This window comes from Castor canadensis, chromosome 9 (genome assembly GCF_047511655.1).
Source record: "Castor canadensis chromosome 9, mCasCan1.hap1v2, whole genome shotgun sequence".
Classification (NCBI taxonomy): domain Eukaryota; kingdom Metazoa; phylum Chordata; class Mammalia; order Rodentia; family Castoridae; genus Castor; species Castor canadensis.
In genome coordinates this window covers 149314125-149338620 of record NC_133394.1, presented here as the reverse complement: position 1 = coordinate 149338620, position 24496 = coordinate 149314125, and the positions used below count along the sequence as shown (strand labels likewise).

General features: G+C 45.7%; 1 protein-coding gene and 1 long non-coding RNA gene across 2 annotated transcripts; one reads left to right on the top strand and one right to left on the bottom strand.

Moving 5' to 3' along the window:
- Positions 1–21: 21 nt before the first annotated feature.
- Lyar (Ly1 antibody reactive) lies at positions 22–20231 on the top strand. The gene is made up of 9 exons (XM_020178361.2): positions 22–157; positions 6281–6449; positions 6890–7004; positions 11645–11752; positions 11867–11950; positions 15532–15952; positions 16271–16354; positions 19366–19451; positions 19911–20231. Exons 2-9 carry the CDS (start codon positions 6328–6330, stop codon positions 20043–20045), a joined length of 1155 nt encoding a protein of 384 aa, XP_020033950.1. The 5' UTR covers positions 22–157; positions 6281–6327; the 3' UTR covers positions 20046–20231.
- LOC141411013 (uncharacterized) lies at positions 15946–24224 on the bottom strand. The gene is made up of 3 exons (XR_012435879.1): positions 24007–24224; positions 17123–17318; positions 15946–16710 (listed from the first exon to the last, which is right to left on the bottom strand). It is a non-coding gene; the product is annotated as an uncharacterized lncRNA (long non-coding RNA).
- Between the last annotated feature and the right edge of the window lie 272 nt (positions 24225–24496).

The following is a 24496-nucleotide window of genomic DNA, read 5'->3' as shown; positions in this document are numbered from 1 at the left end:
CGGTGTCGTCACTTCCGATGGTGGGCGTGGCCTCCAGGCGCAGGCGCACGAGGCGGCTCTGAATTAAGTTCTGCACCGCAGAGCTGCGGAGGGCGGCGTAGTCTGCTCCACGTGCTATACGCGCGGGGTTGAAACGGTTGGCGGCTCTGGCTGAGAGGTGAGGGACTGCAGCCCAGAGGCCCGGAGGAGGCAGGGAGGCCGATGCTTGTTGTTTGCACGGTCGGTCCCTCGCTTCCAGACGGGCGGGCGGGGGAAGGTCCATTCAGTCTGACTCGCGCGCTGGGGAAGTGAGGAATCCTGGACTTAGGGTGACCATGTCTTCCCAGTTTTCAAACAGAAAGGCCTCCGGGCCTGGCCAAACAGGAGCGGTTGGCCCGTGTCTCACTGGGCTTGAGGATTGCTGCATGTTAGGCACTAGGCTCTTTCAGTCTCGGGAGCTCGGTCCCTAAGGAGGGGCCTTAGGGTTTGTTGTTGAGCACGTAGGACGCCAGGCGAGAGTAACTGAGAGGGAATCCGGGTTGTCTCTAACTGCGTGTGACCTGGTGCAAGCTACTTAGTCTCTTTGTACCTGTCTCCTCATCCATCAAAAAGAAATAATAATACAGAACTTAACTTGGAGGTCTGGTGAGGATTACAGGAGTAGGAACGAGTTAACCACACGGGCTCGGCACATAGTAAGGTGCCCAAAAAATCTCAGAAATTCTGCAGCCCCTGCCTCTGAAGGGAAAGGGAGGAAAGGGAGATGAGGTGTGGTTTGGGTTTTTGGTGAGACTGGGATTTGTACTCAGGGCTTCACGATTGCAAAGCGGGTGTTCAGTCTCCAGAGCCACACCTTCAGTCCATTTTGCTGTGGTTATTTTGGAGATTAGGTCTCCAAGAGCTATTTAACCTAGCTGTCCTCGAACCACAATCCTCCTGATCCTAGCCTTCCAAATAGCTAGGATTATAGGCGTGAGGTACGTGTGCCAGGTTTGAGGTGTGTTTTGAAGGCTGACTTTCCTGGGGCCTTGTTCACATTGTGTCTAGCATGGTGCCGTGAATGGGGCTGGGAGACTGGACTGGGAGGCAGAGCCATTGCTTAACTCAGCCTCAGTTGTCCCATCCTTAAATGGAGATAGGTGCACCATACCTGTGGTTTCTTGGACTTCTACTTCTGGAAAGGACTTGGATCTAGTCTAATGGATCTAGCCCCTTGTTTCACAGATGGGGGGAACTTGAAGTTTAAAGGGGACAGTAGCTTGCTTCAGGTTGCATGCTGTCTGGGGCTTGTGTTGGGGTTGTCAGTCTGGCTCTTCAGGTGGGCCGTTTGGGGTATGGTAGTGGTGGAGGTCAGTGTGTGTGCATAGGAATGTTTCAGAAATAGGGGCCTGGTATGGTGGCTCGCGTTTGTAATCCCAGTGATCTAAAAGATGACAGTTTGGAGCCAGCCCAGGCAAACAGTTAGTGAGACACCCCTATCTCAACAAACAAACCAAGTGGTGCTTCACACCTGTCATCCCAGCTACGCGGGAGCTATAGAGGTAAAAGGATTGAGACCAGCCCCAGGCAAAAAGCAAGACTGTATGAAAACTAACCTAAAGCAAAAAGGGATGGGGGTGTGGCTGAGATGGTAGCACACATGCTTAGCAAGAGCAAGGCCCTGAGGTCAAAAATAAAAGAAAATTTAAAAAGAAAAAAAAATGGACAATATTTCTGTAATAAAATAGCGGGAGCAAGATTTTTTTTTTTTTTTTTTTGATCCAAATCCCAATCCCAGAACAAAATTCAAGGGCATGTACTCAGGGAACAAGGTGGTAGCACAGGCACTTCTGGGGTGAATTTATGATAGATGGATTGAGCTTATATTTAAAAGAGCATGGGTTGGGGAGGGGGCCTGATACAGTAGTATCGATGAACACATTGATAGGTCACAGGGAATCTTTCTGCAGTTGGGGAAGGATGAAGCTTCCACATCTGGTATTTTACTTAACTTTCCACACAATGCTTTGAGGTAGATATTAAGCCCATTTCACAGATAACAGATTCTGAGAAGTTAAGATACCTTGAGGTCATTGAAGGTTTTTTTCTTATATAAGTTTTTTATTAGGGTATATTCATTCTACAGGGGGGATTCATAGTGACAATTACATTGGAATTGTCACTAATAATGTACAATGTATTGTACATTATTTACATCGCCCCCATCATCTCACCCCCCCCCCCTTTTTCCACCCCACTAAAAGCAATTGCAAGAGGTTTCTTAGTTCTATATAGGTGTATGAAGTCCATCTACCATATGCCGTCACCTTAATCTCCTTCATTCACCCTCTCCCCTCCCACTAGTACCCCTCCCACACACATTTGTACCTATTTTACAGTCCTGGTTTTCATTTTTAATATTTAAGTTGATGTTCAATGGGATGACTCGGTGATCATTGAGTTTTTAATGGCACTGGCAGGTAAGGTCCCAGCTCAGGTCCTTTTTGCCCCTGAGTCTGAGCTCAGTCCAACAAAGAATGGCAACCATCTTGTTAAAAGAAGACTAAGACGTCCAGAATCCTTTGCAAATTTTCAGCCTTGCTGGCTGCTGCCCTCCAACCTCCCCAGTAACATGGGTGTTCTCCTGGGTCAGTGTGGGCTGGATGTAGAATTAAGACTTAAGAGTTCTAATATCCATAAATGGAAGGGCATGTTGTAGAACCTTAATTTTTTCGTCTTTGAATGAGGACCTCAAGGTTCTAGAATAATGGCCAAGCAAGCAGTATGACTGAGATAAGAGGGAAGTGAGCTCTGGGGCCTTTTGCCTTGCCTTTTGGGCCACCTTAGTCATTCACTGTTACTAGGGCAGATCACTCAGCCTCCTGAGCCTTGCCTGTCTCTCAAGGGCAATGGTGGTGTGGCTGTCCTGGAGGAGTTGTGGCCTTGAGTGTGAGGTGACTTCATAGAGTGCTAAGGACCTTATGCTCAAGTCCTTTCTTGGTGGCATATAACAAGTGCCTGGTGCACTGAGCAGACAAATGCAGATGGGCTGAGGTGCATACAGAGGACCTGACCCTCTCGAGTAGAGGCCCTGAATGTGTTTGTACAGCACAGCTCTGATGGATGTGTAGCGGATGTGTAGCACTGCATACACAGTCACTGAACTGAGTGATCATGGCTGACCTGGGCAAGAACGAGAGTTCCCAGCCAGGCCAGACATGCCTGTCTCTAAAAGAGCACCCAGATAATTGCTGTGTCTGTATTGGAACCCACCCATCATCACTGGGCCCAGGGATTGAGGGAGCTGGAGAAAGAAAAGGGGCCTCTTATTTAGGTCCAGCCTGGGTGTGTGTGTTTAAAAAGCTATCCCCTTTACACTTGCAACAAAGAGTTGTCCTGTGCACAGGTATCTGAGCCCAGTGCATAGGTGTCCTAAGCTCTCGATTTAGAAGCAAAAATGGTAAGTGTGAAGCGTGTCTAAAACATCACTTACAGGTTATAAATTCAAGTTGAAGCTACAGTTACAAGTTTAGTTGAAGTTTCTTTCTCATTTATCTGGTGTCATTGGAATGACACAGTATCACTTTTTTTGTTTGGGGCCATTGCTATCTTCAGTTAGCAATGCCGTGTATCTTTTTTGAAGTTTGTAGCATTCACAGGTGGGCAGTTACTAAGTCTGAGCTTGGTAAACCTGTGCTAAGCTTTGGTCCCCTGCCCACTGTGCACTTGAGCTGGCTTGATGGTTTGGAGCTTGCTGTCCCCTTTGCAGCCTGTGTAAGAAGTACTTACTACTGAAATGAAAGGTGTTTCCCCAGGACTAGGTCAGGTGAGAGGCACGGTCAAGGTGACTTGAGCTGGTGGTGGGTGACCTCAGGGCTCTGAATAAGCTCCTTACAGATCTTATCTCATTTGCCAGGCAAGGGATAGCTGTCCCCAGTTTAAGTCTTCGAGCCACTGTTCCTAGTTTATGGTAAGTGCAACACTCCCAAAGCAGGCAGGAAGAGTCGGCCCATTCTGCCTTAAAATATCAAGAGCGAAGTCCTGAGTTCAAACCCCAGTCCTACTAAATAAATAAATAGGTGGCTGAATGGGTGTTTTTTAGATGAGCCGTGACCACTTTTAACCCTCCCTGAGTTAGTGTTAGTACATGGTGTGCAGCTCGCCTCCAGAGGGACAAGTTTTGCACAATAATCTGAACATCTATTTTGTCAACACCCATAGCATCTTGTAGCTTCTTTCAGACCTGATCCTTCTCAGGCCTCATTAACCCTCCAAGACTGGGAGTGAGAGTCTCCCAGTTGGATCTCCAGGTTTGCTGAAGCCTCTCTCCCCACCCTTTCCCCTTCATAAAGAAACTGGTCCTCCATGAGGATGGAGAGCTCTAAGCATACCTAAGGTAACTCTTGTTGTGAAAGGCCTTTAAAATTTTTCAGCAGGTAATTTGCACCTCACAGCTGCTTCCACCTTGCATGTATGATGACGGTCCATTTTTGGTGACTGACCCATGATTTTCTTTTGTTTTATAACCTCTCTGCTCCAGCCTGCCTTCTCCCTGGTGAGGCAAAATGGCTGCTCTTGTTTGATGTTTGCCAAGTCTGTCTGCCTTGCACAAGAAGGTCAGCTTCAAGGGAGTTACAGATGAGAAGACTGTAGTTACCACAGCGTGTCCTGTCACATCGCTTCCTCTGGAATTGGTGCCAGGCTGTAGCTGACCATATCTCTTCCTTTATTAAACCTACCCTGGTAATGAGCTTAGGGAGTGGGCCTGAGCCACCCAGCGTCAGGAGCCCATGGTTTGTAACTAGCAGATGAGGTGAACTTATGCCTTCTAGTGCCCCACAGGAGACCAACTGGGCCTTCATACACCCCAGACAGGTAGGCAGGCTATACATTTCTATTCAAGGCCAAGTGGATGTGAGCAACCCTGATCCTTGCTCAGGTGGAATGGTGCCAGCAATGACCTGGAGCCTGTTGGTGGAGAGATGGTGACTGATGTGTGACAGTTCACTGGAAGCCAGGGCAGCTCATTTGTGCTGAAGGGTTCTTGGATGAACAAGAAGGAAATTATGGGAGTTTATTTGACTCTTACTTTCATTTTCATAATAAAGTGCTGTGTTAACAGTTCACAATATTTTTACTATAAGACTCGTTTATTATATGACACAGCACTGCTCTTGGAATCCAGTGATTAAAGATTGTAGGCGCATGGAAAGTGACTGTGACTTGTAGTGCTTAGGAGAATCTGGATTTTGGGGAGCACAGTAGATCCCTGTCAGGTTTTAAATGGCCATGATATATGCATACACACGATTCATGTTAGGCAGTGCTCAGGGTGCCTGGTACACCTGGGGTTGGGAGTCCTCCAGTAATTCAGCGCCTGGCAGTTGGGACGCCTGGTATGGTTTCATTTTTTCTGACTGATCTGCCGAGCCACATGAAGGGAATCCCTCATCTCCTCCCTGTCTTCATTTAACTCCTGTGGGAGCCAGGAGCTGGTGGTTCATGCCTGTAATCCTAGCTACTCAGGAACATCACAGTTCAAAGCCAGCTCCTGACAAGTTGTTCATGAGACTCTTTCTTGAAAATACTCAACACAGAAAAAGTGCTGGCAGAGTGACTCAAGTGGTAGAGCACCTGCCTAGCAAGTATGAGGCCCTTAGTTCAAAATCCAAGTGCTGCCAAAAAAAAAAACAAAACAAAAAAACCAGCTGTGGGTAACTTGTAATGTCATAGGAATCTTTTTGGTTTCAACAGGAATTGGAGTTAGGCTTCTTTGCCACTTTATAAACTCCTCTCACTTGTCCCCTTTTCTGTTTCTTGTATTTGGAGACCTGAAGTAGTCTGCAGTGCACACCTAAATTGCATGCCTTTTGTAAGTTTCATTCTGTGCGTTTCATAAAAGAGACAGTGGGAAGTCAGGGAGGGGAGCTTGAAGGTAGGAGAGAAGGTCAGATTTAGCACACAGCACTCCATTCTGCCATTCTGTCATAAATTAAGTTACTTGATCTGTGCCTCAATCACCTCATATAAATTTTGAACAACAGTACTCCTCCCCTCGGAGGGCTGCTGTGAGGCTCCGTTAATATTCGTAAAGCTTTTGGAATAATGCCTAGCCCAAGATGCACACATTCCCGAGGTGCCAGCCGTGTCGTTAATGGCAGTGACTTACACGAGTGGTAGAGTGTTACACAGATTGCTGGTCAACCTTGAATCCTCTGTTTTCCTGTCAAATTATGGTTCAGACGTTGGCTGTATGAATCATTTGTTGGGAATAAAAGTTTCAGTTTACTGTGCTAATAATTTTTTTTGTTTTGTTTTCCAGTACAAGTTAAAACTGCTTTTAGAGAATAATTAATCATTTAGCTAAAAATGGTGTTTTTTACATGCAATGCATGTGGCGAATCAGTGAAGAAAATCCAAGTGGAAAAGCATGTGTCTGTGTGCAGAAACTGCGAGTGCCTTTCTTGCATTGACTGTGGTAAAGACTTCTGGTAAGTTCTGCATAAGTCACGAAGGTCTGCAGGCCAGTGTGGGAAGCCGGGGGAGCTACAGAGCTTGGAAAAATGAGGCAAATTTGAGTAAAGAAACTAAGAACAAAGAAAAAACTTGGTGTGATTCTTTAAAAAGCATTTTATGAAACCATTTGCATTTTAGAGATGCTTGAAAAAGACCCGGGGGAGGGAGGCAGGGTGGGTGAAAATTTGATCGGACAGTAGCATTGGCCATCACCTTGTTGCTGTGGTTACCAGGCCCAGGGACTTGGTATAAGGCTTTGGGGCTTTGGAGTGGTTTTGTTAAAGCAGGACTGAGACATTCCCATCACTCTGAACCAGGAAGTGAGTTTAGGAATTGAAGTGCTCGTGCGGTAGACAGATGGAGAAACACCTCCACCTCGGGTACCATGTAACGGTGAGGCTTGCCATTGCTGCAGGGGTGATGACTACAAAAACCACGTGAAGTGCATCAGCGAAGACCAGAAGTACGGTGGCAAGGGCTACGAAGGGAAAGCGCACAAGGGCGATGTGAAGCAGCAGGCCTGGATTCAGGTACCAGCGCCCAGCCCGGCCAGCGCATGGTCTGACACCCTCCGCTTTCTTGGGAAGTGTCATCCGTAAGAGGGTCTACCATGCAGACATAGCCCAGAAACATCTTGTCTCAGGGTAGACCGAGGGTTGTTTAGAACTTCTTGGAAAATAACTTTTCTAACTGGTAATACAGTTGTGGTGCATTATGTCTTGGATCTGAGTTTCAAAAATAGTTAAGAAATCTTGCTAGCTTTCCTTTGCTTACAAAACCAAATAGGATCTTTCTAATCTTTCTCTCCTTACAATGCAGCTTTTATAGTTCAAACCATGGAAGACAGTCATGTCTGTCATCAGAATCAGACAAAATTGACGTTTTCACGAATAGAAGGAGTTTTCTGTTTAGCTAAAGTAAAATGAAAATATGAGCAACATAAATTGCTAGAGCAGTGAGAAGTTGAGCTTCCGGGGTGCCACTGCCCTCTGCAGAGGAGAGAGCAGGAGGAGGGATGGGAGCGGAGGTAGAGAATGAGAAGGCAAGTGTTATCTCTGAAGAAAGGCTGCATTTATTGAGTAACAGTATGTGAACTCTGTGATGCTGATGAGCTTGTTAAACTGCTTACCCCCAGGAGGACAGCTCTTCCCTCTACAGTGGACCTGCAGTGTCCTCCCAGTGCAGGTAGAGAAGCCCCCTTTAAGGTATTCATGCTGGCAGCCAGCAGCCCCACTGTAGGGCATGCTCTCTGGGGTCCCCTGAGTGCCGATGGCATTGTTGGGCTCCTGGGGCTGTTTGCTTCCCTCTCTGCTGTCATTATACTGGGGTGAAATCCTCTAAAGCAGAGGAAGCAAACCAGAGTTCACAGACCATCTTGTAAATAAAGTTTTATTGCAACACAGCCATACCCACTGGTTTATATATTGTCTTTGGTTCCTTTGGCACTGTAAGGGTAGCAATGAATAGTTGCAACAACTTGTAAAGCCTGAACTGCTGACTGTTGCTTTACAGAAAAGGTTCTGTGGCCTTTGCCCTGGCTCTGTCCAGCCTGCTGGTCCACCCCCAAGGGGTTACATTGACAGATAGCTGAGGGGGTACAGATCATTCTGGGAGAGGCACTGGGCTGCTCTGTCCTTTTCATAGGCACGCATGTATGGGTTCTATCCCTTAAACTTTTTAGATAGAATTAAGGAATCATGTCAGGAGGGATCCCTGTTCTCTAAATGCTTTTTTATCAGTCGATTGGGTATTCTGAAGTCATTAGTGCTATAAAGTGCTCAGGGACCTTGTCTTCTTTGGCATTTAGACTTGATCATGTCATCTTTCCAGCTCCCCACTTCTTTGTTCTGTCTACTGCCCCAAATTTCCCACTACACTGGTCACATTCCGTATTTGGGGCTGGCCATCAAGTGCACCATTCATCTCCAATACTCTGTTCCTTTGCTTCCTTCTTTTTCTTGCTAGATTTTATTGTTTTAATAAAAAATAGGATGATGGTAGCCAGGTGCTGGTGGCTAAGACCTTTAATCCTAACTACTTGGAATGCTGAGATCAGAAGGATTGTGGCTTGAGGCCAGCCCAGGCAAAAAGTCCATCTTAATGGAAAAAAGCTGGGCATGGTGGCATACACCTGTCATCCCAGCTGCATCATGAAGCCTGAAATAGGAGGATCACAGTACAGGCTGGCCTGGGCAAAAGCAAGACCCTGTCTCCAAAATAACTAGAGCAAAAAAAAGGGCTGGAGGTGTGACTCAAGTTGTAGAGCACCTGCCTAGCTAGAGTGAAGCCCTGCATTCATACCTCCAGTACCGCCAAAAAAATTAGGAAGATGCTTAATTTTAAGAAAATAACAACACTCAAATAGCAGAAAAAGATAGAGAGAAAAAGCAACACAAAACCAGGCAATCAGAGGAGACCAGTGTGAGTGCTCTGGCTTTCCCTGCAGGGGAGTATGGCTCCTGCAGACTGGATAGCTGTGAAACACTTCGTGAGCATCACCAGTGTCACCAGCGTCCTGCTCTCGGCTGGTGCTGGCCCCACAATGCTTCTCTCATTTCTGCTGGTCTAGTTTTATTAATGGATGTTTTTCTGCCCAGTGTCTTACACAGCTCTGTCTAGTCTTTATCTTCTAATCCTGTATCCATTTTTCTGCACTGTTTATATATAGCTTCACTTCCTGTATTATATTGACTTAACTTCATCATGTTTTAGATTGACTCATTGGTGACTGTCCTTCCTGTCCACTGACGTTTTCCTAACCGTAATGAATTCTTTCCCCTCTGCCTTCACCAAGATGGCCATAGCATTCTCTCTAATTGGTCACTGACTGCCATCTCTTGTCTGTTCTTGCTATTTCAGGTTTATTTCCTAGATCCCCAAATGATTGTTTTGCTCTTTCAGCCTACTGTAGTGGTGTCAAGTTCATTGTCAGATAATGAACCATGGTTAGCTACACTGGCAAATTGGAAGTCATTGATGATCACACAGCTGGGAAATTGTGAGTCTCACAGGCGCTTAACAAGGTGTGGAGTGGACGGCCTGATTAGATGTGCAGCTCAGACCTAGAGAAATGGCAGTTGTGACTAGTCCTGTCAGTTTACTTCATTCTGCTGATACCTTTAGCTGGCATCATGGACCATGAGAAGCAAGACAAAGACATACAGGGGAGGAAGACCCGGGGACCCTTTTTCTAGGATGTATAATATGCATACAAGTAAAATGCCTCACACAGCATTTGCTCCTCTGTGACTGGCTTATTTCACTTAACACACTTGTCTTCAAGGTTCATCTACATTGTACATTTATCAGAATTTCCTTCCTTTTCAAGGCTGAAAAACATCCCTTGTGTGTAGACTACCTCCTGTTTATCATTCGTCTGTTGATGGAAACTTAGTTTTCTTTCCTTTGTGAAAAAGGCTGCTGTGAACATAGACATAAAACAATCTCTCCAAATCCCTGCTTTAGCATATACCCAGAGTGGGATTGCTGGATCACGTGATTACTTCCAGTTTTTTGAGGACTCTGCTGTTGTCTGTCACAGCTGCAGCATTTTCTGTTCCCACCTATACGTTGGCTTCAGTTCCTTCATATTCTTGTCAGCACTTACAACGTTATAATAGCAATCCTAATCTGTATAGAAGGTACCTCGTGGTTTTGGTTTGGATTTCCCTGTTGACTAGTGATGTGAAGCAATTTTCATTCTTGGCCATTTGTGTATCTTCGGAGAAATGTCTACTCAAGTTCTCCCCCTCCCCCTTTTTGTGGTGCCAGGGATTGAACCACTGAGCTACACCCCCAGCCACATCTTTGCCAAGTTTTTAGTTGTTTTTGTTGTTGTTGTTGTTGTTGAGGTGTAGGAGCTCCATTTATATTTTGTATATTAAAACCTTATCAGATATGTTTCCAAATATTTTCCCTGATTCTACAGGTTGCCTTTTCACTGTTGATAGTGTCTTTGGTGTACGAAAGGCTTCCATTTTGATGTGCTCCAATTCCTTTTTTAAGTTTTGTTGCCTGTGCTTTTAGCGTCATAAGCAAAAACTCATTACCAATTCAAATGCCTTGAATCTTCCTCTGCTTTCTTGTGGGAGTTTGTAGTTTTACCTCTTAAGCTTGGGTCTTGGATCCATTCTGAGGTAATTTTATACATCTCGTAAGTGTCCATTTTCATTCTTTTCCACGTGAATGTCTACTTTTCCCAGCGCCAGTTGTTGTTGAAGGGTATTGTTGAAAAGGCAATACCTTTCCACTGACTTGTGTTGATATACTTGTCGACAATCATTTAACTATATTATTTCATCATTTCTGGGCTTTGTGTTCTGTGCCACTGGTTTATATGTCTGTCTTTATGCCAGTACCACAATATTTTGATTATTGTAGCTTCGTGGTAAGTTTTTAAATAAAAAACCTTACTCATCTTTTTTAAGATTATTTTAGTTCTTTGGACTCCTTGAGATTCCATGTGAATTTTTGGGTGGATTCTCTCAAAGAGTATGTGTATACATGTATACATGTGTTTGTGTGTGCGTGTTTATACACACAACTGGATTTTGATAAGAATTACACTGAATCTTCAGGTTGCTTTTTGCAGTGTTGACATCTTAAGTCTTCCTGATCAACGAGCATGGGAAGTCTTTCTATTTATTTGTGACTTTAATTTCTTTTAGCAGTGTTTTATAGTTTTCGCTATACAACTTTCACCTCTTTGGTCATTTTTTCCTAATTATTCTGTTCTTTATGATGGTGCTGCAAAGAGAATTGTTTTCCTCATTTCCTTTTTGAGTTGTTCATTGTTGGTATATAGAAATACAACTTGATTTTAGAGAATTGATTTTGTATCTACCTGCAGCCTTGTGGAATTGGTTTGTTCTGTTTTTCTTTAGAAAACTAGATGAACTCTTTAGGGTTTTCTACATATCAGGTCATAATTCTGCATATATGTTACCTGTGAATAGAGATTAATTTATCTAATTCTGTCTTTTCTAGTTAGGGAGGCATTTTTCCCCTTGCCTAACTAGCTGGGACTATGTTAAATAGAAGTTAATCTGTATATTTTTAAGTATAGACACAAATCTAGAATCTGGGCTTAGATTCTAGATTTGGTGAGGACTTTTAGTTTGGCTTTCATGAAATTCATGTTATAATTGCTTATCATTCTCCTTTTTTGTAGAAAATTAATGAATTAATAAAGAAACCCAATGTCAGCCCCAAAGTGAAAGAACTTTTAGGACAAATCAGTGCTTTTGACAACGTTCCCAGAAAAAAGGCAAAATTTCAGGTATAGATTTGATTGACTTCCTTAGTCTTGGGGGTCTGGGTGGCCACCAATGACTGAACCTGTTTGTGCTTGTCAAAATGGGTAAGTTGTCCTTTTTCTTTTTATTCCTTACAGAATTGGATGAAGAACAGTTTAAAAGTTCATAACGAGTCTGTCCTGGACCAGGTGTGGAATATCTTTTCTGAAGCTTCCAGCAGTGTAAGTCAGATCCGATTTTAGGTTCGTGGTATGGCAGAAATAATTAGCAGTAACAAAATGGGAATGTCATGTATTTGAAGGTCAAGACAGCCTTCTTTTTCAGAGAGCCTTTGTGCCTGCCTTTCCAGGAAAGAATACACTGAGCACAGTGCAGAGAAGACTGCCTTACTTGGCAGAGAAAGGTTTTTAATCCCTCTGTTAGATAATGGAACCAGCAAACGTGTAATAATCGGCTTAGAACTCAGGTCGAGGATGATGGAATGACTGACCTGGCTCAAATCCCTGCTATGCTTTTGCCAGATGGTTGGTCTTGAGCACATTGTTTATTGAACTTATGAACCTCATTTTCCTTATCTAAAAAATGTGGACAGTAATATTCGTTTATTTATTCTCTACTTACTGGGGGCCCAATCTGTGTCAGGTCCTGAGGAAAAATAATCCGTTATCTTAAGAGGTGGTTGGTGCTGTGAAGGAAAACAGCTGAGGGGCAGAGACACGAAGTCCTCTCAGGGTTGTTGTACTGCGGCAGGTGAGGGTGCCCAGCATTCAGTGGCCACTGGGCTCTTCCTTCCTTCTGGAGGAGGAAGAGCTCCTTGGTGAAAATGAAAACAGTCTGATAGACCCCAAATGTGCAGAATGCCTTGCTTCGTTTGATACCCTTTAACCACGTTGTCTGTTACATTTGTTAATTTGCAGCTTTTTCCCATCCGTTTATATTTGTATCCTATTTGGAGAGTTGTACCAATAGTTTCAAAAAACAGGGATTCTAGTCAAATTTTTAGAAGTTACTTGCTTTGTATAGAAAAATAGTTGGGCAACAAATTGGAATCAAAATGAAACTTTATTTTGTGGTATATATATATATATATACGTATATGTATGTCTATATATATATGTATGTGTATATATATCCCTTGTCTCTTTCAGTATATAGAAATTGAACCGTCAAAACCTTATAACCATGTATCATTTAATTGGCATTTATGTAGTGCCTATTTTTAAAATGCTATTTCCATTATTTTACTTAAAAGTCAAAGTTTTGAAATTGCTCAGATCAACTGTGGGTTTTTAATTTTTTCTAGGTTCTCTTTTAAAGTTTTTACGAGCACATTAAAGGTTAAATGGAGTAATCAGACAACTAGTAAGCTGCGCCAGCTGTGCCTGGTAACGGCCTTCCTGTGCCTTTGCCCCACGACCCTCCCGCACATCCTAGTGTTTGTTGTGCAGAGCAAAAGGTCCTGTGGCTTCATTCATCCTGCCTCAGCACCAGGTGTCAGGCAAGGGCTTTCTGTCCTGGACTGTACAAATTCCTCTTCCCCATAGCGCTGTGGATGCAGGCATAATCAGACCTTAATCCTGTCCTGGTGGAGGTGTGTCCTAGTGGGAGACAGTCTACAGTGGATGAGAGTTCACATGTCGTGTCAGGTCCTGAGAAGTGAAGGCTGTGAAGAGCCGGAGGCGGTGAGGGGCAGGGGGAAAGGAGGGTGTTCCCTTAGGGAAGGCATCACTTGGGAGCCTGGAATGAAGTAGGAAGAAGGTGGGGAAGGATTGTTTCACTTGTTTGTTGAGCAGCTGCTGGACGGATGACTGTGTGCCTTCCACCCTACATGGAGCTGATGTTTTAGGTGTAGAGGCAAGTGGGAGCTGTGGTCTGAATTTGGTAGTGGGGAGGCTAAAGGCTCTGGTACTCTGGTTGTATGTTGCTGTTTGTGTGATGAATGGCTCCCAGAAGTCCATGTATTACAAGGCTTGGTTGCCAGCCTGTTGGCATTATTGGAAGATGGTAAAACCTTTAGCGGATGGGGCCTAGTGGGAGGAGGTCAGGTCAGTGGTAGCATGCCCTTGAAGGGGCTCTTGTTATTTCTGCTTCCTGACTCAGCAGGCAAGTGGTTTGCTTTGTCAGTCCCGCTATGATGAACCACCTTTTCCTGAGGCCCAAAACAATGGGTTACTTGGTCTTGGGCTGGAACCTCCAGAGTGATGAGTGAGGGTAAACCCTTCCTCTTTATAAGATAGTTCCTCAGGTGTTTCATTACAGTAACAGGAAACTGATATATTATACTGATACTTTACCAAAAGACACAGGACTGTGGGCTAGCGGTAAAGTTTCTGTCCCCCAGTCTTCCTTCTAAGTCTGTTTCTGGGTTTATCCTTGGCCCCTTTGACCCATGAGCCTTCATGAGCAGTCTTCAAACTGCTTCTGAGAAAACTTCAGCAGTTTAATATCTGTTTCCTAATGACACCCTTCCTGACGTTGAGTGGTAAGGCCTGAATTATGCCCTCCATTTGGTCCTCCATAGGAGGAAGACTGGTCCCATGTCTCATGGCTGGTGGTGAATGGAGTGAGACTTGCACACAGGTCTGCAGGTGCCTCGGCCCAGGTGTCCCCAGCCCTGGCACGGCCTTCTCCCTTCCCCTGCAGAGGCACAGAGCAGTCTCGTTCTCATCTCTTGAGGAAAGGGGATTGGGGAGTACAGCAGGAAATGGGACTGAGCTACAGTGACATCACTGTTTGTATTAGGTTGTGTCCTGATCTTAACCGGGTAATGCCATAGACGGAAAGTCTATTTTGTTCCAGTGCACATGGTTACCTAGTTTTCTTTGGTTTCATATTAGCTTATTTTTTGTTGCCATAACAAAGTACCTGAGGCAGGGTACTTAATAAAGAAGAAAGGTTTGGTCAGCTCACGGTTTAGGAGTTTGAAAGTCTAGGATTGGGTGGCCCCATCTGTTTGGCCTCCGGTGAGGGCCTCTGGCTGCATCATGGAATGGCAGATGGTATGATGGTGGGAACCCTTGTGGAAGAGATGACACAGTGAGACAGGGAGCCAGGAAGATTCAGGAGCTGGGCAGCCATGAGCTCACCTCTTAAAGTTTCCACCACCTCCCACGATCTGGGGGCCAAGCGTCAAGCACATCACCCTATGAGAGACACCTAAACCACAGCACAATCATTGCTCTGTGTGGGTGTCCCTGGCTGTCCTCGAAGGCAACCATCTCATCTGGGAACGATGACACTGACAGGACTTTGTCTAATACCTGATAATGTGCATTGGGCTGGTTTGTTGAGCAGCTGCTGTGCTGAGCATGTGACCTGTCTTTGCTCATTTTAGTCATACACTGACTGTATAAGGTAGTTAGGATGACCCTCTGTTTTACAGATGAGGAAAAATAAGTTCAGAGCAGACAACTTGCCCGCAGTCACCTGAGTTGTAGTGGACAGAACTGGACCCTGAACCCAGGTCTGCAGACACATAACTCCAGTGGCCACTTTCACACTTAAGGGCTCTTTTCATCTAAATGAAAGATGAATCGTGAGCAAAAAGTCTGGCTTAAGCGATATAAGCACTCCTCATTCTTTCACTTTCCAGTGCAGGGAAAGCATCTGTTTCATGCAGGAAAGGGTATGGGATGGGGGGAGTTTTTTGCCTCATTTTGTGTCTTTATTGCTGTATTTTAGTGTTGGGGGGGTTATAAAATCATTTTTCTTGAACGGTTTATTTTGTAGACACATAATTTTGCAAACATCTATATTTACACAGTTTGACCAAATACATCTGTTTCTTATTTTCCTTAATAAGGAGCCAGTCAATAAGGAGGAAAATCAGCAGCCACCTGACCAAACAGCAAAGCCACGGGCAGACGTCTCCACCAGCGTTCCATCCCCTAAAGCAAATGGCCCCACAGAAGAGCAAGCGGAGGCAAAGAAGAATAAGAGAGAGAGGAAGGAAGAACGGCAGAAGAACAGAAAAAAGGAAAAGAAAGAACTGAAGCTAGAAAACTCGAGCAGTCAGAAGCCTAAGAAGTGCAGAAAGGGACAGGCTGAACCTGAGGCCGGTAGGGAGGAAGCCCCCAAGGCCAACGGCTTGGCAGGGAAGAAGAGCAAGAAGAAAAGGGGTCAGGAGGAGCAGGTGACAGAAGAGGGGGCCGGGACCCCCAAGAAGGGCGCAAACGAGGAGACCAAGACAGCTGCAAGAAAAAGAAAGCGGAAGCACTCGGAAGGTACACGGCCATCTTGGGGTTGGCACCTAAGTGGTCAAGCTGTGAAGTGGGGCGTGTGAAGCCTGGGGAGCCTTGCATGTGAACCAAGTGTCAGACTGACCTGCCTATGGCAGGCAGCAGGTGACCTCAGCTCTCAGCCCCCAGCCCTCATCTGCAGCATGCAGGATGGATGATGAAACCCACGGTGCCAGTACCGGTGCCTGTGCCCATGCTGGGAGAACCATGAGTAGGGTGTGCCTGGCATGAGGAAGGCTCCTGATTAGTGGTAGCAGCTGCCATCAATGCAAAAACCCTGTTCTTGTTCATCTTTCTGAACAGCTGAGTCGGATTGTAAGAAGAAGATGAAGGTCCCAGGACATCCTGAGGGCGGGCAGACGGAAGACCATGAGGCTCCTGTAAAAGGTATCTCTACCGTTGTGGAAAAGCATCACTTACTTAGGTGGGGGAGGGGCACTTCCAGCAGGGTCCTGCCTCGAGGGGCATATCTGCTTTTTGAAACAATCCACACTATGGTGTGTGAGTCAGCACAGTGCCCTGTTCCTGTCTTTAAGAGCAAAAGCAGAGCAGGCTGGATTGGAAGCTGTACGTGCTAGCATTCCACTACGGTACCGCATGCCTGGGGTCATCAGTTTATAGAGTGGAGTCCATTCTGGCTCACCTTCAGGGGCTGCAGTCCATGGTCACGAGGCCCGCTGTTTGGGGCCTGTGGTGAAGCAGCATACTGTGGCAGGACTCGGGTAGTGGGGCCAGGCTGCTCACTTCACGACCAGGAAGGAAAAGAGGAAGAGACCAGGGTCCCTCTATCCCCTTCAAGGTCAGCTTCCCCCTCCTCCACCAAAGACAGGAAGGCCTCAGAGTAGGCCCCGCCCCTCCTTTTACCCCTTCCCAACAGCAACCAAGCTGGGGCTTCGGACTTCACCCCATGGCCGCAGGGAGCATTCCAGACCCACAGCAGAGCAATGTGTTATGTTGGAATTTAAGATGAACCCCAAATGGCTTTCCAAGTCCTTGTTCATGCCTCCACCCCTCAGTCCTCCTGTCCTGCCTCTCATTCCCCTGAGGTCCTTGCAGTTGTGGTCACCCATCTGCCCCAGCCTCCATCCATACTGTCCGAATCCCAGCCCTGGCCTTTAGGGTTCCTCCTAAGGCACCCTTCTCCACAGCACTTACCCCTTCTGCAGCCTGAAGGCTTTGCCTCCTGTTGGAAGTGCCAAGTCCACCCCAATCTTGTCAGTCAGTAGACTCAAGAACTGAGATGGGGGTTGCAGCTTTATCAGCAGTCCAGCACTGCCCAAGCTGGGCAGACACCGTAAACAGTCTGCTTTTCCAGTGAAAGTGTTGGAGGCCGTTGTAGATTCCCAGGCAGCTGTAAGAAATGGTGGAAGCAGAGTATCCTTACATACCTGGGTTTGCATCCTCTGGAACACAGCATCTCAGCCAAGACCCAGAGCACGTCCTCTCCCCCACCTCCTTCACCTCTGCCGTCACTGCTCTCTACTTCTCTGAATTCCGTAGTGTGGGGTACATGGGGTTAGGTGGTAAGTGACCTTTTAGATAGGCTCTTTTCACTAGCATTCTTCTCTGTAGACTGATCGGGTTGCTGCATGGAGCAGTAATCATTCCTTTTTCTTACTGAGTAGCATTCCATGGTGCGGGTACACCTAACACAGACATCAGACATTGGGGTATGTATCTCCATAAACAGACTTGTTCTTGGTCTTTTTGCCCATTTTCTAATTGGATTATTTGGAGATATTTTACTGTTTAAAACGATTTGAGACTTCTTTTCATATTCTAAGTAGCAATCCTTTGGCGGGATATGTGATTCTGAAGGGTCTTTCCAGTCTTTTGTGGAGAAAATGTTCTTTTTTGTGAAGTTCACTTAGCAGTGTTTCCTTGTATGGATTATACAAAGAACTCTGCCTTGTCCTAGATTCCAGAGATTTTTTGTTTTCTAAATTTTTGGGTGAATCTTTTTTACACTTGATCTTAGCCAAGAGGCCAAGAAGCGAAAGGTAAATCTTTTTCTAACATATAAGACTTTTGTGTATTTAAGGTATACAACTCAATGTTGATTTTATTTATACACATTATGAAAGCACTACAACCAACTAATTTAACATACCCATCATTGCAAATAACTGCCTATGGTGAGAACAGTTAAGATATACATACTCTCTTAAGAAATGTCAAGTGTGCTCCAGATGGGTTACAGCTTCCCATTTTATATTTAAGACTGCAGTCCATTTAGAGAGAGAGAGAGAGAGAGAGAGTGAGTGAGTGTGTGTGTGTGTGTGTGTGTGTGTGTGTTGCTGGGGATTGAACCCAGGGCCTCGTGCAAGCTAAACAAGCACTTTGCCACTGAACTAAGGTTATCAGTTCCCCGCCTCCCACTGCCTCTTTTTAATTTTGTTTTGAGACAGGGTCTCCCTTATGTAACCCAGCTGAGCTTGAACTTGTAGTCCTGCCTGGCTTCTTATTTGCACTTTCTGTGTGACTGATTTTCTTTCAGGACTCTCTGAGTGTGTGTGGGGCGTGGCGGGGAGGGGTTGGCAGGACATTACTTCTGCCAGTGGAGGTGGAAGGAGGCTGGGGTCCTTGTGTCTGCCAGGTGGGGGCTCTCTCTCTCTGCCCCCTCTAACACCACAGCCAGACAGCCTCATTACCCACCAGTATGGATAAAAGCCCCAGCTTCCTCCTGGGCTACCTTTGGCACCATCGCTGTCAGTCTGTTAAGGCCCGTGGTGGGCCGTAGCCCTAGGTAATGAAGCCCAGATGTTCTGTGGTCTTTGTTGGTGTGGAGTGGTGCCCATCATTGCTTCTGCGTTGTAAGGTGCCTTTCCCAGTGCTTTGCCAGTCCACATGCTTGTGGGGGCACGTTCCTACTTGCTGTTTCTTCACCTCCAGACCTGGTCCATGGGAAGGAAAGGGAGCTCAGGGCCCTGGCCCTGCAGGCCCTCGTCCCAGCACAGAGTCTTGGCTGTGCTTAGCAGCAGTGACAGCCTGTCTTCTCCATCCTCCCAGCACGCTCGAGGCCCTGGGTGAGCGTTTCCAGTGCGATTGCCCCTGTCGTCCAAGGCCAAGCTGCTTCTGTTTATCTTTTCCTTCCTTGCGGTGGCTCAACAGCCCATGGTCTTAGTGGATGATGTCCAGTACATCTTCTTGATCCATCAGACACAAGTCACCAGGGTTTGTCCTGGTGACGGTGTTTGCGATGCCTGTTTCGCCTGTCCCCACAAATGCTTTGAAGGCACCCTGTGGTTGGATAAAGGGACTGTCACATGGTGCTTTGGCATCCTGTCCACAGGAGTGTCAGGTCAGTTTCCCAAAAAGCAAATAAATGTGCAAAAATTGCTTCTTTGCCTTCTGGTGACACAACGAAACAAAATGTCTCACTATTGTTTATATTGTAGGAAAATTCAACTGGAAGGGAACTATTAAAGCAGTTCTGAAACAAGCCCCAGACAATGAACTTGCGATCAAAAAGCTAAGGAAAAAGGTACATTGTATGGACAAACTGTCATGGGATGGCTGTAGAGGATTGACCTTTAAATGTATACTTGTTTCTTAAATAAACTAAAATATTGGGGCGGGGGGGAGGGGAGTTGCAAATAGTAGTTTTCAAGCTGGTCCTCAGGGTCTGAAGCCAGAATCGGCCTCACCCATTTCAGCTTCGTCCAGGGAAGCTCTAAGGTTCTGGACTTGCCTCTAAGACTGTGTTGAAGAGAGTCTCCATTTATCTAATTATCATGTTTGAAAATTATTGTAGATATTTCACTGTTTTGCTGATGCTAGAGCAGTGGTGTCTTCTCTTTATTTTGTAACTTTGTGTTTGTGTGACCAGTAGCTGGCTTTTTAAAAATTTTCACTGTTGCCCACTTCTGGGTTAAAGAAAGAATCTAAAACATAGATTTCCAGGATAAATGTCCCCATGTGACCTGTTTTTTTGTGTGTGAAGGTTTTAGCCCAGTATCACATGGTGACAAATGACCATCACAGATCTGAGGAGGAGCTCCTGGTCATCTTCAACAAGAAAATCAGCAAGAACCCCACCTTTAAGCTATTGAAGGACAAAGTCAAGCTTCTGAAATGAGTATTTCCACATTTAAAACTTGCATCCGTTCTGTTGACTACTTCCTTTACAGCTATTTGTAAAATGTGTAATGAATTATAACAACATGAATTTTGTTTTCTGAACTTGTAATTTTAAGTTAAGGAAAAAATATATTTTTGTTAGAACTTTTATGAAAAAAATAAAATATATTCTTGCCATTCTAAATCTGTAGTGACAGAAATTATTGCACTTTAAAAAATACTTTTGTGTAGAAAGTATTTTTAAATGTAGTGTAGTGACAAGTCAAAAAGTGGCTTTTACCTTGATCAGACTGAAGTGTCTGTTGTAATCATGTTGTGTTGTCTGCTGTTGACTAGAGGCTTTGTGCCTGCCGTTTTCCATGTTCTTAAAATGTGCACAGTGCATGGTTGTAGAATTTGATCTGTAAATGGTTGTAAAAAGTCTTTTGCACATGGTGATCCTTGTTCACCAGAAATGAGTAGGCTTCTCTGACAGTTTAGCCCACACACACACCCCACTCTCTCTTCAGCCAGACAGATGGCCAGTGACCACACCGAGGAGCGTGGCCTGGGGCGGGGAGCAGCAAGTGCGGGGATGTAGCTCTATTGAGACAAGTTTGTCACTTAGCTGATGGTTGCCCCGTGCTCCGAGTCCTGAGTTACAGTGGTGAGGGGAGTCTGGTACTTCCGGGAAGAATATCCCCTCGAACCAGGATGGTAAATAACCCAGCCTAGGAATGAAAGCAAGACTAGGATAGGGAGGAGTGCTGGAAGAATGGGGCCGGGGGGAAGAGAGCACGGGGTGGGGCCGGCCCTGTGTGGCCACTGAGCACAGGTGCGCCAGGTGGTCCCACACTCACCAGCCCAGCGCAGCTGCACAGCAGCTCAGGCTTAGTTCTGGTCTGGGATGTGCCATTGGGTGGAGATGAATCCAATAGCCTTGTGTTGAATAGGATGTAGGCTGCAGGATCAGGCTGGATTCAGGTCCTGACTTTGTCCACAGCTGGTCAACCTTGCTTTCCTCTCCTGGACAAGGTAGGGATGTACTCACTCAGGTTGGAATAAAAGCAAATTCATTACCCAGCACCAAACATGGAACCCATTTGATGGCTGCTGTCGCTGCTGCTCTCAGTGATGACTGTTGAGCGTGGGAAGCTTAGACTTTCCAGAAAGCAAACTCCAGACCACACATCCCCTGAGGGACAAAAGCCAAACACAGCCATGACTGCTAAGGCCAGCCAGGACATCCTCTACTCCAGCACAGGGAAGCAGAAGAGTACCCTGGTGTCCTTGGCATGATGGGGTCTGCAGAGTGATCTGTGGAGTCACACGATGACATCCAGGCACGAGTGTTCAAAATGTTCTGAGTATCATTTTTCTGTCAAATCTGTTTCACTGTGATGCCTCTAAAGCAAACTTTGGCTAAGTGACAAAATTAAAATGTGTACCAAACCCTGGCCTATTCCTCATTTCTGTCATCCTTGTCAGCTGTTAACTCAGGCTCTGGAGAGTCAGCCATTCCAGGGTGCTGGCGGAGAGGTGGGCTTGAGAGGAGGAGGAAGCAAGGCTGGGGATGGCTGTTGTGGCAGCCCGTGTCATGAATGGTGTTGTCATGGGACACTGAGCTTGTGGCAGGCAGGGCTGATGGTGCAGCTGTCCCTGGGCTCTGGCTGCATAGCATGTGCAGAAATCATTCCCAGGCTCCTTGCTGAGCCAGCACCTTTCTGTTTCATCGTTGCCTGCCTGACTTTGACTCTTAGACACATTTGACCTTTAAGCTCCAGGGGACCTTGCAAATGGAGGCCTCACAGCTCCATTTTGCCTGAGTTGAATGGAAAGTCAGATCTGTGTTCAGGCCACAGGTCAGACAGGTGGTTTAGGCCCCCAGGTATCCCAAACCTGCCAGAGGTAGATTTTGACACTGGTCTTAATGCCTCATTTTTGGCATTCCTGGTGTTTGTCAACTGGGTCTGTTCCATAGTGCAGCTTAACAAGCAGGATTTTTGAGCAGATGGGCTTTGTCAACCCCAACAGATGATGTGCACCTTGCATGCTGGAACCTCCTCCATGTTGGGTACATGTACTCAAAAGCAGGCTTCGAATAGGAATGGAGCCAAGTGGGCCAGGTTGCCCTTCTCTCTGCACCTGACTGGACAGCCAGTCTCAGGCTGATTCAGAAGTCAAACAGTTGATGGCAGTGGGTATTTCTATGAAGAAAGCTTTAAAATTCGCAAGATCACTTGTTTTCCCTTAGGAAGTAAGTAGACCTCTTGATCTCTCTTGGGAACCATGTTTCTTAAACCCCTGTAAACCTACCTGGGGGTGGGGGGAGGATGGGAATGGGTTAATAAAAGGCGACCTTAGTAGCATCTTTAAAGAGTTGCAAACTTTTTGCGAATGCCTTTGAAAAGCGACCGCATTGTCCTAAGCATCTCATTTTTCTTTCAAAGTTAAAACTTGGAGATGCAGTGGTTCATGCCTACAATCCTAGCTACTTGGGAGGTGAAGATTGGGAGGATGGAGGCCAGCTCAGGCAAAAGTTGGTGAGACCACATCTCAATCAAAAAAGCGGGACATGCCTGTCATCCCAACTAAGTGGGAAGCAGAAATAGGAGGGTCACAGATCAGACTGACTAAGGCATAAATTCGAGACCCATTCACAAAGTAACAAAAGCAGCTAAGCGCTGGTGGCTCATGCGTGTTATCCTAGCTACTCAGGAGGCAGAGATCAGGAGGATGGTGGTTCAAAGCCAGCCCAGCAAATAGTTTTCGAGACCCTCTCTCGAAAATATCCAACACAGAACAGGCAGGGCTGGCAGAGTGGCTCAAGTACTTGCCTAGCTAGCGTGAAGAGTTCAAATCAGTACTGCCAAAAAAGAAAAAGATAAGAACTTGAATTAACGAAGTCCTATTTAAATGACTTCCTTCTATACTCTCAGTAGCCTGGGATTGTCCCTTTTCTAAAAGGAAGGGAAGGAAAAAGGGAGGACAAAAACACGTCATCTTAAAGAGAACCCTTTTGCAGCTGAATAAGAAGTTTTAGGAGACCAGTGTTTCCTCTGTCTCATCGCCATTAGTGACAGCTACTGACAGTGTGTCTTAGCTCTCTATTCTTCCATTGAAAACTGATCCTCCTCGCTGCTTTTAGTCTTTGTCTCAGTGGTGAACCTGGACTCCACCATAAACAATCGTATGTTGTTGACTTTTACCTGGAGGCGGAACCATGTCATGTAGCACTCAAGACTGTAACTCCTTCCTTTGTTGAACGAAATGGGAGATCAGTTATTGTCATCCTCTGAGATGAGAGAAAAGTCACATTCTGTTTACCAGTGCCTGGCAGTTACTGGATCTCAGAATATACTCAGCCTTTATCCTTCCAATTAAACTTGAAAGAAATGCCTGAAATAAGCCTTGTAAATATCCATACTTGCTGAGCCATGGGGAGTGATCCCTTTTCTCATTTACTAGAAAGCATTATTTTACAGTGATTTTCCTAAATTACATGAGGGCAAGAGGCTGGTGGTGCAGTTAATCCTTGTTCTCATTCCAAGTAAACTGGATTTTGGCAAAAGAGTGGGTACACTTGAGAACACTTGCCCCTTTCAGTTTTAGGAGAGGAGCTACTGATCCCAAACACATGATAGGATCTGACTCTCAAAGAAATCCTGTTGTCTGACGTGCAATGAACTTTGATTTCTTCTGGTTCCCTGGGGGATGCCCTGTTGTCATTGAGACCATCCTAAGTTCCAGGACTAATCAAAACATTCTAGATTGGTTACCCTGGGCCAAGCTATGTGTGGTATACTTGGGTACAGAGATCTCTGGGAAAAGGGAGACAGCACCAGGTCAGAGATAGGTAAAAGTCCTATTGGCTATAACATGACCTGGCAAGGACTGGTAAGCTTTGCCAGGGGTGGGGGATGGAGGCCATTAGTCCAAGTTCCCTAGACTCGAAAGGTTCATGATTACTGATGACCTACCTGTGTGTGAAGCCATCTTTTTCATAGTCCTCTCTCTTCATCGGCTCCCCCTGCATGGAAGCAGATGAAGTTCTACGCTCTGTACAGGTTAGACTTGAGCTAGCCAAGGGCCTGGCACAATTTGGTTGATTAACTCCTCTGAACTTCAGGGGTTTTTATCTCTTACACTGACTTCTTAGAGTAGAAAAAGTGAAATTAAACACTGGACACAAACTGCCTGATAGTAGCAGATGTCTGAAAAATGTGATGATGTGAAGCGTGCAGCCTGTACAGAGTCCACCGTTTGGCACAAGCCAGCAGCTGACACCTTGCTTCATCTTGTCCGAAGTTCTCCAGTGGTTGGACTGCTGCTAAGAACCTTGTGACCAAAATGTGCTGTGTGGTCATGTGTTTGAATGAAGCGATCCGCTGGATTTTGAAGTGATCCTCTAGTTTAAGGTTAATGTATAACCATCTCTTAGGGCAAAGACACACTGTAGCAGCTGTCAAG

What these genes read in the sequence shown, in the direction of transcription:
- Lyar (XM_020178361.2), top strand. Translation starts at nt 6,328, where the DNA reads ATGGTGTTTTTTACATGCAATGCATGTGGCGAATCAGTGAAGAAAATC. An exon ending in GAAAAAAGGCAAAATTTCAG is followed by an intron (nt 11,753 to 11,866) that starts GTATAGATTTGA and finishes TATTCCTTACAG; the next exon opens with AATTGGATGAAGAACAGTTT. An exon ending in AAAGCGGAAGCACTCGGAAG is followed by an intron (nt 15,953 to 16,270) that starts GTACACGGCCAT and finishes CTTTCTGAACAG; the next exon opens with CTGAGTCGGATTGTAAGAAG.